The sequence below is a fragment of the Bos mutus genome, chromosome 2 (genome assembly GCF_027580195.1).
Source record: "Bos mutus isolate GX-2022 chromosome 2, NWIPB_WYAK_1.1, whole genome shotgun sequence".
Classification (NCBI taxonomy): domain Eukaryota; kingdom Metazoa; phylum Chordata; class Mammalia; order Artiodactyla; family Bovidae; genus Bos; species Bos mutus.
Genome location: NC_091618.1, coordinates 118211801 through 118225116, shown reverse-complemented (window position 1 = coordinate 118225116; position 13316 = coordinate 118211801). Strand labels below are relative to the sequence as shown.

At 36.6% G+C, this 13316-nt stretch overlaps 1 protein-coding gene across 1 annotated transcript in view; it reads left to right on the top strand.

The window, feature by feature from the left end:
* Positions 1-10655, top strand: part of SESTD1 (SEC14 and spectrin domain containing 1) — a 151137-nt gene extending 140482 nt beyond the window's left edge. The window contains 2 exon segments of the mRNA XM_070359114.1: positions 45-166; positions 2675-10655. Of these exon segments, the coding sequence (XP_070215215.1) occupies positions 45-166; positions 2675-2804 (252 nt within the window). The 3' untranslated portion in view covers positions 2805-10655.
* Positions 10656-13316: the final 2661 nt, after the last annotated feature.

The following is a 13316-nucleotide window of genomic DNA, read 5'->3' as shown; positions in this document are numbered from 1 at the left end:
CCTTCTGTGTCTCTTGATTGATGTTGCACTTTTATTTGTTGCAGATTTTACAAGACTGTCCAGAAGAGCCTGAAGCTATTAATGATGAGGAGCAGTTTGATGAAGTTGAAGCGGTTGGGAAATCACTTTTAGATAGACTAACTGTTCCTGTAGTTTATCCTGATGGGTATGCTGCATGTTCTTACAATTTGTGCTTTTATCAGTAAGGTCTTAAAGTAATATCAAGAGAAGAAGATCTGTTTCTAAAAAGTCCTAGTAAATTAGCTTTGGTTGACATCTTCAGTATCTGTAATAAATGAGTTTAAAATGAAAAGAAATCCCTACTGGGTTTTTAACAGTGGTAGCAGTTGGTACTTGCTGCTATCAAATGTATTGCCCTCGATAGCTTATTGTAGAAGAAAGATCATTGAGTAGGTTGACATACTGGGTTCTAGCCTTGACTGTGATGATAAGGAGTCAGGTAACTTTGAACTTCATTCAGGGAATGGATGGGGAGGGGAATGTTCAGTGTGCTCAAAATACATACCCAGCGCAAAGCTAAACATTTCACCTATAGGCTTTTGACCAAACAGTGCTAGGCCAGTACGATTATTGTGATTTACAGATGAAGAAACTGAAGCTCAGAAAGATTAAGTAAGGTGTCAGGATATCACAGCTTCTAAGTGAAATTAGAACATAGTTTCAGGTCTGTCTGGCACCAAATCCATTCTCTTTTTCACTGTGCTATGTAGAGTCCTAATTTCTTCATTTGTAAAATGATGGGGTCATGATTTCCACATTCCTTTCCATTTCACATAGTTGATGATAAAAATAAGAATTAACCTCTTGCAAATAAATGGTCCAGTAAATGAATCATAGTAGCTTTATCCCCAGGGAGCTAGATCTTCTCAAGGAAAACAGTTTGGTGGTAATTCAGAGGATATTTAATTCAAACAATAGAGAAACCAAACCACTGAATGTACTGTCCTTACATTGTAATATAGGGCTTTCCTGGTAGTTCAGTGGAATCCGCCTGCCAGGGCAAGAGACGTGTGTTCAGTCCCTGGGTTGGGAAGATCCCCTGGAGAAGGAAGTGGCAACCCACTTCAGTGTTCTTGCCTGGGAAATCCCATGGACAGAGGAGCCTGGTGGGCTAGTCCATGGGGTCACAAAGAGTCGGACACAACTGAGCAACTAAACAGAAACGCCAACACTGTAATATAGTGTAGTAGGTTTGATTGTGGACTCTGGAGCCTGGTTTGTTGGGTTTAAATGTCAGCTCCACCACTTACTAGCTGTGACTTCTTGGGCAAGCCACTTCACCTTTTCTGTGCCTCATTCCCTCATCTAAAAATAGGAATATATTTTCCATACCTCCTTGGGTTATGTGTGAGGGTGTTAAATGAGCTAAATGTATATAAACTACTTAAAACGATTATCTCACACGTGATAAGTGCCACAGCTAATGTGTCATGAACTTCAAAGGATTATTTGGAATTGATATTGAGAAGATATAATGTTATTCATAGTCTATGCTTAGATAATCTCTAGTCATACCTAAACTTAAATAATCAGAAGTAGCTTTTAAAGTCGTGTGTATCTCCAGTGTATAAAAGAGAATAAAATCTAAAAGTTTTATAAATCCAGCTGGTAACAGTGTTAGTAGGGTGCTTCTGGTTGGTCCATTTAGGACATCACTCCACCAAAACCTCATTTCTGTGTTTCACAGCCAGTTGTCACAAAGTCAGTCTCATTCTACTCAAGTCCTCCCAGGAGCATCTCCCCCTGGTTGTTTCGCATGGGCTGCTTCTCCCAGGTTCTACAAATAGTTCACGTGTCATTTTCGTTTTTAAAATGGAAGAGTCAGTTAGTGCTCTATTTTCAGATTTCACAACTTTAATATTTGCAGTTATTATTCCATTCCCTGTTGTATGGTAATTTGTTTATACTGTGTAAAATGTGACAGTGAGCTCAGTCACACTTACCTTTTGTACCATTCTCCTAGAACAACGAAAGAAATAAGGCGGTCTCTCTGGATTCCCTGCTTGAAGACCCACATTCAGATTCTGTTTTTTCCACTGTGTGATTGTAGTTCAGTCATTTGTTTTTATAGGTCTTAGTTTTCTGATCTGAAAAGACAAAGCTAAACCAGATTATTTTCAACAACTCTTGGAGCTCTAAAAGATTCTATGACTCTGAATACTGTGTCTTTGCAAATAGGATAAAATTAAATGATTTTGCCTATTAATGTCCCAAATGATGGCTTAACATTAAATGGATATTTTACTTGCCAGCTATATTAAACATCTGATGACCACAGTCCTTAGCACCGAAGTACTCACACAGACTTTATATTTGTGTCTGGTCTGGCTCCCAAGCTGAAAGCAGAGCGTTGTTGCTGTTGCACTGTTTATTTGTTGCATTGTTTGGTTTATTGAGATTATCAGAAGTATACGTGATAGGATATTTATACCATTAATATATTTTTTTCCATTTTAAAAAATGTTTTATGCCATTTAAAAAAATGTTTCTCCTACTGAATTGCTACTCAAAGATAAACAGTATGGTCTGCAAATGAACTAACGGCATACCACGTAGGTAATTTTTATGGTAATTTTTGCTTCCTTTTGCATTCACTGCACAGTCAATGGGTTTGTATTAATCTGATTGAGCTTTTTCTGTTTTGATTTTTTAGAACTGAACAATATTTTGGGAGCCCAAGTGACATGGCTTCTACTGCAGAACACATCAGAGACAGGATGAAACTAGTTAGTCTCAAAAGGCAGCAGCTGAGACATCCAGAAATGATGACTACAGAGAGCTAATAGCTGCCTTCTTCCCAGAGACCTGCTGTTCATAGTCCCGCATGTCATCAGCATACTCCAGCATTAGCTACAATACGTTAAGATGCGTTTCACAGCCAGGATAAGCCTCATTTCTTTCCATTACACATTTCTCTCCACATGTTAACACCTTGTAATTACCAAGGCAGAATTGTTTAACATGCTTTGAGATCATAGACTCCAAGTATCGTAAAAGAAGGAACTGTAAACATTGCACTGAAAACTTGCTTTAAAGCTTTACCTGACCTGTCAGTTTGTAGATGAACAACTGATAATAAGCTTTGAATGGTGCTAATAAGAGTTTAGAATTCTCTCTATAAAAAATGGTTGCCCTTCCTCCCCAGGTGATGTAGTAAATTTAGACTATAGCTCAACTGTTATTAGTAGACAGTGGTGTCCTCAAAATTTTGCTTTGTAATTCTCCTTCAAATTTGATTATTTTTATTGTGTCCGTATGAAGAAAAACCTTCAGATTTTTGATATATCATATTCATTAAAAGACATTTTCCTATTTGTATTGATAATGTATTAAAAGTTGTTTGTGCTTAATAAAAGGCTTCTTTTAAACACCTTATTTAATTTGGTGGTTATATCCTGTTTCCAAACATGAGTGCCTTAATTAAAAGGGCATTCTTAGGCTTGTGAGGATGGTTTAATATTTGTTTTTTCATGTTGGTTGCATGTATTTTAGCCAGGAAATTCATATGTAAGCATGTATATATAATAAATAAGCATGTTTTATCAAAAAAAATTATTGTGAAGAAAAGTTTAGATGTTAGTGGAACACTCTCATTTTTCTCTTCTTCAACTTGAAAAATGTTATCCAAATTACTGTTCTGAAAATATTTTGTCTTTGGGAGAGGAGGGCTGGGAAAGGCATACATAGTTACTTAAATGTCATCCTCTATATCAGAGTAATCTTTCAGGAGCTAAAATAGCAATTGTTAATAACATTTAATTTGTCATGATAGACTAGATGCAAGATTCTGGTGTAGTATAATAACAAAAATTGTACACATCTTTTAGAAATTAAATATATAAAATGTTAATGCTTTTAAGTTTATATTAAGTTTAAATGGTAAAATACATATAATTTTGTGTTCATCTTTGTTTCAGAAAATGTTTTTGAGAAAGATTAAAGCAATTTTATAGTCTGTGATCAATACAAAATTATGCAAAGTATGCTCTTTTCTTTCCATTGTCTACTGAAATGTCCATGTATCATACTTCCAGTGGAAAAAGCTCCTTTTGAGCCTGCTGGTTTTTCCAGCCTTCTTCACTGCCAGACTTCTTGCAGAATCCCATATCCCCTGCCCCTGCGTCCCCAGCACTCGCTGCTCAGCGCCTTGCAGCCTGGCTGTACAGAGCCCTGCAGTGCAGAGGTGTGCAGTGGGATCCAGTTACTGAATTGAATGGTTTCTTTTTTTTCCACTTTGCATTCCTCTCTCCTTTTCTGCCTCTGCAGCATTCCTACCATGGAGCAGCCTCTCCTATGGTGTTTCCTCCCTTGACGATGTTATCTTCTGTTGTAACTCAGTGTAGTCACATAACTGTTATTTAAAATGCATCTACTAAAATGTGCTCTCTCAGATTCTGTCTTCGGAATGATTCTGGATGTATCCTGTCCTTAGGGTATCTTATTTTATCCCAGTGTCCTGTGTTATGTATCTGGTCCGAACGTCTCAACCTGTATTTTCAGCTACCTGCTTGACATTTTCAGCTTAGGTGAAGTTATTTATCATATTTTTTTTCACCTTTCTCAGAGTAATTTTGGTTTGAGATACAGTCTTTTTTAATGGACATGCCAGAAAATCTGGGGGCTACATTTAACTGCTCCCTTTTATGCTGCCACTGCTTCTGAGAACATCCAGAAAGGCTTTTTCTTTATTTGTTAATCCTTAGTCTTTTAAGGTTTAACTTCTATGAGTATGAACGTTTGTGATTCTTCATTTCAGTCCTCATGACGGTGCTAACCACATGCTGCAGCTATTTATGTCTGTGCCTGCTACACTATGAGCTCTTTGGAGGGAAGGAAACTTGTGGGCCTGACTTCTCCTATTCCCAGCATTTTGCTCATGGCATAATAGTTACTCTGGAAAAGCTCCTGATGCTGGGAAAGATTGAGGGCAGGAGGAGAACATGACAGAGGATGAGATGGTTGGATGGCATCGCTAACTCAATGGACATGAGTTTGAGCAAACTCTGGGAGATAATGAAGGACAGGGAAGCCTGGCGTGCTGCAGTCTGTAGGGTCACAAAGAATCAGACATGCCGTAGCAACTGAACAACAATAGTTGCTCAGTTCCCCTGTATGTCTGTTGTAAGGGTTAGTAATAATTCCTCTTGTACTGTAGTCTGAAGTATGTTTTAAACAGATTTCCTAAAGTTAGAACTGACTGAGTGAATCTTCTCATCAGGAAGTCATTTGATAGTTTTAGATACTGAAGTAATTGAGATAGTTGTACTCAATATCTCTCATACTGAATTTATTAAGACTTTGCCAGAAAGGAACTGGGTTGTAAGTAAAGAGACTCTCTAATTCTACCATCAACTCCCCTACTTACTGTCAAATGAGTTAATTTTATGTGCCTTAATCTGCCCTGCCTACAGCAAGAGTGAAGTAAGGCATATCTGGAAATATTTGTGGTTTGAGTATTTCAAGTGAAGATGGATTCTGCTTTTAACACATAGTAAATATTGTTGCTTTTCATTTGTAACTTTGCTCCTGCTTTCTATATGTGTATCCAAATACCCATAGACATAGTTATGAATGAAAACCAACAATGCCCGAATGTGATTTTTATTCATAGGATCATAGCTCACTAGAATACCTGTGAAGGAAGTGACTTCAATCTGTTTGAAAAGACAAGTTCTTTGTAATAAATTAACATTGGCCTGCAAATAAAGAACCATCATTTTTAATCGGTACAATATAGGCTACAACTTGGGCTTCCCCTGTGGCTCAGCAATAAAGAATCTGCCTGCGATGCAGGAACCACAGGAGACATCGAGTTTGATCCCTGGGCCAGGAAGATTGCCTGGAGGAGGCATGGCAGCCCACTCCAGTATTTTTGCCTGGAGAGTCCCATGGACAGAGACGCCAGGCAGGCTACAGTCCATAGGTCGCAAAGAGGTAGACATGATTGAAGCGACTTAGCACGCATGCTACAACTTTCACATTATCTTAACTCATCTCAGGGAGTTATTGAATGTTAATTAGGCTAGCTTAATTTTTTGTTTTGCTTCGAGTTTTTCTTTTGTCTTCATGTCATAAATTTGCTCCTGTGTAAGCGAAGTATCTTATGGACAGTTTAGGCATCTATTCACACATGTCTAACCCAGCAAAATTATGATGTGAAGATGATAACTTCCTTTCAGATAAAATTGACGGTATTCCCAGTCTTCATTGTTGGTCACCTGATTCTACCATGGTAACTCATGGGTGATAAAATTGCGTAGTCTGCCAGCTAAGATGTCGGCAGTTCTAGGCTTCCTTGCTCTGTAGAGGATTGGATACTTCTCTCACCTTATAGGTCTTTATGTTGGCCAGTGCTCCAAAGCATTACCTGGTATTAACGTGCTCGTTTCACTATCAGTTGATGTGTGGGGTGTGCTATCCAGCGTATTATTGTTAGTGCATTCTCCTTAATGTGAATATGGCAGTTATTTTTCTGATAGTGCTGAGTAAATCATACATAAGCCCACTGTGACAAATGGCGTGATTGTGAGATTAGTTGAACCTGTCTCTGTACTGGCTTTGTTTGAAGAAAGACTTCGTAATTCTCTACTACATTTTAAGTTCCTTGCCAGAAAGATTGGAAATTACTATCTACTTTTCCCACCCCCACAGGACCATGGTAAAATACTGTGATTACTAAAAACTGAACATAACTGTAGTTGTTAAAATCGTCCCCATTCTTGAGTCTATTGAAAACGCTATAGGAAGTTAACATTGGTAAATATCAGTGACAAGAGATGTATGTTTGGGATATATTTTTTTAAACCTCAAAAGGAAAAATTATCTAGGATTAAGAAGGTGGATTAGAATATAGCTGACCAGTTAACCTAATCAGCAAAACTTAGCTAGAGCTAACTTTCAGTTCAAAAAATAAAGAGCTCCAGTTGGATGTGGAAAATTTCGCTCCTGGTATATAGAGGGGCAACAGTCACTTTGATGAGGGAAAAGGAAGTGCAGGTTTAACTCCTGACATTAGTTGACTTATGTGTGTGCTGCAGAAAACCTAGGTTTAGCCAAGAAACATAAATAATGGCAAGAATAGTACAGGAAAGGTTGTAAACTTAGGCTAAAATAAGAACTCTAGTGAATATAATGAAAAGAGGTAGAGTTTAAATACTTTAGAATCTGGCTTTGGCATTTACTAACCTGGGTGAAAAATCATTAAACTTCTCTGAACCTGTAAAATAGAGAAATCATACCAAGTAATTTTAAGAATGAAGTATAATTATGTTAAAAGTCTGTTGAAAAAATATTATTCAAAATAGAAGGATGATTATTTTTCCAGAATAGAATGGGGAGCATTCTTTAATTGTGTTCTTGTCCCAAGCACGGGGTCTTGGGAGAAAGGGAACCTTGTCTGCTCACCTCCCAACACTCCCATTTCCCCTCCATTCGGTGTACTGAAAATACTGAGGGTGGGGCCAGTGGGCTCTGCAGTAAACAGCAAGATTTTTAAACCTGACAAATTAACTCTGTTGTGGCAGGATGATAGGCCAGCCAGATGGAGGACACGGGAGGAGTATCCTCTACTTTGAGGTTAACAGGACATGAATACAAGTCCATTGAAAAGTAAGAAAGTAAGTAAAAGTCCTGCTCATGATCTTAGTGAGTCAGCACCAACCTGTAGAAACAGGAGCATGAATCTGACCACCATTGGTGCTGTTATGGTTAGAGAAGAGCAATCCTGGTAAACTTGGGCAGTGATAATAAGAGAAAAAGACTATAATAGAGGCTGATGGAGCTATGGGTGCTTCATGAAACAGCATAAGTACATGGGAATGTTTAATACTGAAAAAGGCTCATAGATACAATGCTGAGTAACGTGACTGTAATGTTTTAAAGCAGACTTGAAAACATGACAAAACTAGTCCATGTGCTTGAGGAAAAGGCAGAGCCTGTGCTAGAACATGAACTTAGAGATCACAGGAAGAGCCAGAACTGTAACTACACACTGTGAAAGCAGTAGGCAAAATTATAAAAGAATCAAGGTTAGAAAATTTTTAGGAGGCAACACATAATACCGTAGGTAATTATACAGAAATTCTTGTGCTGGGTACTCAGTCGCAAAGTCATGTCCAACTCTTTGTGACCCTTTGGACTGTAGGCTGCCAGGCTCCTCTGTCCATGGAATTTCCCAGGCAAGAATACTGGAGTGGGTTACCATTTCCTTTCCCAGGGAATCTTCCTGACCAGGGATCAAACCCGTGACTCCTGTTTCTCCTGCATTGGCGGTGGATTCTTTACCACTGAGTCACCATAACTAAAAATAGTTACCAGCTTTCAATATTAGAGTAGCATTGTTATGAATCTTAAGTCAGTCTTGTGGAATACTAAATATTTCTGACAAAAGGCTATAGGAGTCTGAAGCCATTCTTATCCTCTCAGTGTCCCCTTAGAAGTATTTACAAGTCAGATGCCATCTCTAGATGGTGTCTCTAAATGTGTCATTCCTGGAGAGACAGGAGAATGACTCCGGTGTCCTTCCACTTGACTGGTGGGGACCTATTCACTATGATCAAGCCTCACATCGTGTTTTGGGTCTACACATTGTTTCTATTATAGTTACTCTGGTTCTTTTTTAGTTTTAAAAATCAGTTAAAAAAAATGTGCTTGATTTTTCCCTTTAGAATGTTTTTTTCATCTTAACTCTGTTAGTCTACACAACCAACAAATTTGCTCAAAATAACCATCAATGCATGTAAGTGTGAGGAGATGAAAAATCACCTTGACAATTTTAAGTCAGCACAGATCCAAGAACTGATTTCTTACCTCACACAGGAATATCCTTTCACAAGCTCTTAAGTTTCTAAGTTGACACTGTTGGGAAGAATTTATGATTATGAAATCAGTAATGAAATTCTCAGCAGCATTATTTTGGAAGCAGTGTGCCCTGAATTTTTTCCCCAATATTTTATTATAAAATTTTTCAAGCATATAAAAAAGTTAAAATTTTATAGTATACTCACCACCTGGATGCTAGTTAGCATTAACTGTGCTTTGTCACATATCTATCCATCCATCAGTTCACCAATTCAGATTGTTTCTGATGCATTTTAAATTGAAGAAATCTACACACTTCCTGCTGAATACTTCAGTCATTAGCTAGAATTCGGTATTTGCTTGCAATTGTACTTTTATTTAAAATTAGCATACAACGAATGTGGAAGTCTTAAATGTGTATCTGCTGGGTTTTGGTAAATGCATACAGTGCTGTCAAAATATAAAATGCTATTAAAACAATTCCCATGGTGCCATTTCCAGTCAGTCCTCTACAACCACATCCTCCTCCACAGGCAGCCTCTATTCTTTGTTCTACCTTAAATCGGATCTCATGTTCTAGATCTTTGTGTAAATAGAGCCGCACAGCATGTATCTTTCTTGAAGACTTCTTCACTTACCATGGTTTGGAGATTTATCCATGTGGTTGTGTGTATTAATAGTTAATTCCTTTTTTATTGCTGAGTAGTATTCCATTGTATGACTGTATTACAGTTTATTTATTCATTTTCCTATTTATAAATACCTGGGCTGTTTGCAGTACTGGCGATTATAAGTGAAGCTGCTATGGTTATTCTTAACATAAGTCTTATGTGAACATAGGCTTTCATCTCTCTCGGGTGAATACCTAGGATTAGAGTTTCTGTGTCATACGGTAGTTTTGAAAGAAACTTGCATATCTTTTTTTCAATGTGGGTGTGCTGTGTCCTGGATTTTCATATATTTTGAGTGTGTAGAAAACTGTAAACTATTTTTATGACCCATAATCTGAAGTATTAGAAGTGGATTTGGAATAGAAATGGCATTCTTCACAGTTGGCAGTTAGTGTTGAAGGACACAAATGCCTGTCTGCCCAAAACAGCTCCCCAAATGGTACCTATCCCTGAAATTTTAGTGTAACTCCTTGAATGATTAAAGTACTTAGCCAAGCATGGTGATAATATTAGCTAGAAGAAACAGCATTGGTTTGTTACATTACTAACTTTTGCCACCCGTTTTCAGTAGGCAAAATAAGACTGATAATTGAACAGAAAAGATTCATTCTGTTCAATGGGGATGGAAGGGGTATTAAAGAACATGTCCTACTGGTTAGTCCCAGGTACGGCAGCGTGAAGAGAAGCATCTGGGCGGAAAATCCCCCAAACGGTGGTCAAGAAACCAGAAAACGGGGTGGGGAGAATTCTACCTCACAATTGTGCTTAGGAAGTAGATATGTTTTTGCAGGACATTTTAGCCTTTACAAATCAAATTGTATTTTCAATATTGTCTTTTTATTCAATACCACCCAGCTACAGTTATTTCGCACCCCTAGTGACTTTTATCTACTTTGTCTTACCCTTCCCACCTGTTCTGTTACATACAGCAGTTACCTGTCTAAGCCTGTAAAATTATAATCATATGTACGTTTCCAGTGCTTGTGTTCACAGATATTTATGTATGGTTCATTCAATCTTTCTTATTTGATTTTTAAGGGCTGGGATATTTGGCTTCTACTGTAAATCCTAATAATGTTCCACACACATTGTAAATGCAATAAAGATGTTAAAAACTAATTAATGGCAACAGATTTGATATGTATTTCTTTGATATGTTATCACTTTGGACAATAAATTTGGTTTCTGTTACTAATGATTTTTCATGACATCCAGAGAGAATTAAGTCATACTGGTCTCTATAAGATAATCTGATGAATTCTGCATTTTTTTAATCATTCAAATTAGATTTTTTTACATTACCTTTTTTTTCCTATCAATAGTCTATAAAATATTTTATTAAGACAAAAATTCAACTCCTTTGTTCTGAAGTTATCTGGGGTCTTAGAAGATAGAGACTAAACACACTTTACCTGTGTGCCTCTTTCCCTTGTCAGACTCCCATCCTGCCTTCCCACAGGCTTAGCACAAAAACTCAGGACTTCCTGTAAGTCCCACGTTGTCAGAAATTGTTAGGTTCTCATCACAATGGTAGTGGTTACATTTCCTTTGTTCCTACCAATAAGTCCATTTTTAAGACTAAGAAGGATAGAGTGTATTTGGGGTTGGGGAATGCATGTTAGAAGAAAGTTAGCTGTACTTCATATGACACATTCTTATTATGCTGTACATAATAGCAGCTCCAGAATGGCTGCCATTCATAGTTGCCAGAAATTCATAGTTGCCAGGAATTCATAGTTGCCAGAATTTGGAAGTTGGCAAGTCTTGTTGGATGAAATTAAGTGTATTTGAGTGATAGTTCAACATACGAGCAAGAGTTATATAAAAATATGAAAAAGTTCATTTTCCCAACTAGTGTCCACCCCGTCTCTAGATTTCCCTTTGGACATGATGGATTCACAGAGTTGTTCCACATTGTTCATAAAATCTACACAAAGGTATTCTCATAAACAAACTCTTAGGTGAAAGCTAAAAGGAGAGTAAGAAATACCCAGTTTTTGCTGGGACTATAGAAGAGATAGTATCTAACAACAGCAACAGCAAAAAAGGTGGAAAAACTGAAAGTGAACAATAAGCAAAAAGCTAGTCTGTGACCATAATTAACGAAAATATAATGGTTAGCAAACCATACTCCCATATTAAATAGTCTTGTACTGCACCAAAGCATAACTTACTTACCTGGAAGTTTAACTTCCACTTAAAGTGTCTAATCTTGAAAAGATTTAATTATAAATATGTTTATAAGAGTAAAAAATTGACAACAACCCAAAGATTTGAATAAATTTATCTTGTAAGTTTAGAATACTATGTTGTTTCAGAAATACATTTTTTGAAATTAAAATATTAGAAAGGTATTTATGATATATTATTGAGTGGAAAAAGTTCTAAAACTATAGAAATGTTATAACCCATTTAAAAATAAAAATAACTATAGAACTTAAATAAGTTATCTTTGAAATGAATTGATCATCATAATTTTCTTATGTTTGTTACTTTTCTGATTTTTCTCTTCAAATGGGTATTTGTAAAGATGTTCTAAATATAAAATGCCTAGCAAGTATATTCTGAAGTATCTGTTGCAACAAGGTGAAGTAGGCAAAAATAGATATGAAAATCAGGGGGGATGGAATCTTTAAACTCAGTATACTCTCTTTATTTTCAAATGCTACAAAAAGTACATCTCACTGAAGTCTTAGTATCGGAGATATGTAGAAGATAACACCATGGATTTAAATACCTTAAGAATATGTGCATTAAAGTCTGCTTACATCCCTCTTTTCAGGTCTGTTTCAAGCAAGTTATTTTGTATGGACAATGCTCCATTTTAAGAATGGACAAGCAAAGTAAATACTCTGAAGATTTCAATAATAACTCTGTTGCTGCAGGTTGATACTAATGAAGCCATGCCTGTATTGGAAGGGTCACGTTCCTCTGTCCCAGGATGCTGACTTACTCCAAATCCCTCAAGATAAGTATCTATTCTTAGTCAAAATAAAGACTGGAAGAGAACATGAATGAGTCAATAGCAGACTTTCCTCTCTTTCTAACCCATTTTATTCTTTATCTAGAACACTCTCAGAATAGGACTGTTAGCTGTACCCACTTGTCTACACAGTTGAGTCTACAGGGGAGTCTATAAGGGCCAGGCTTTCCTTGGAGTATTCTGTTAGAACTGGGGACACATTTTCCCAGAAGAACGATTAAAATGCAATAGGTCGTCTTCAGCTACATTGTGGATTAATCAAGCTACTCAGTTCGATGACCTAGAAATTTAGTTAGTATTAATTTATCATTTGTTGCAAGTTGTGAACAACTGACCTACCAACAGATTTTTAGAACATATTTATTAGCTGGAAACTAATTGTGGTCAACTGTCCTTTTTTGCTTTATTCCTTAAAATTCTGTTAAATATCAGAATGAAGTATAGTTATTGTTTTTAAATAGTATTTTAGGAAGTAAGAAAAATATTAAAACTAAAACTGCCCATAAGGCAGAAAATATACGGTTAATATTTGATGCCCTCCCTTATCCTAACAATATTATATATCATTACTCAACTTTTATTTTCTGCTCTTTATAGTCAATGTAACATAAAAATTTCCCTGTATTAATTTTTCTCAGTGCTAGTCAATAACTGTGTAATATTCAATAATAAATAGATACCATAACTATTATTACTATTAGGTAAAATGTTTTACTTCATTCCTTTTTCTCTTTCCTTCTTAATGCTTTGATAAATAATGCTACAGTGAACGTCCTTGTACTTAATTGTAATTGTGTCTACCCTTGAGATTGATTCCTTAAAGTAAAAATATTGGATTAGAA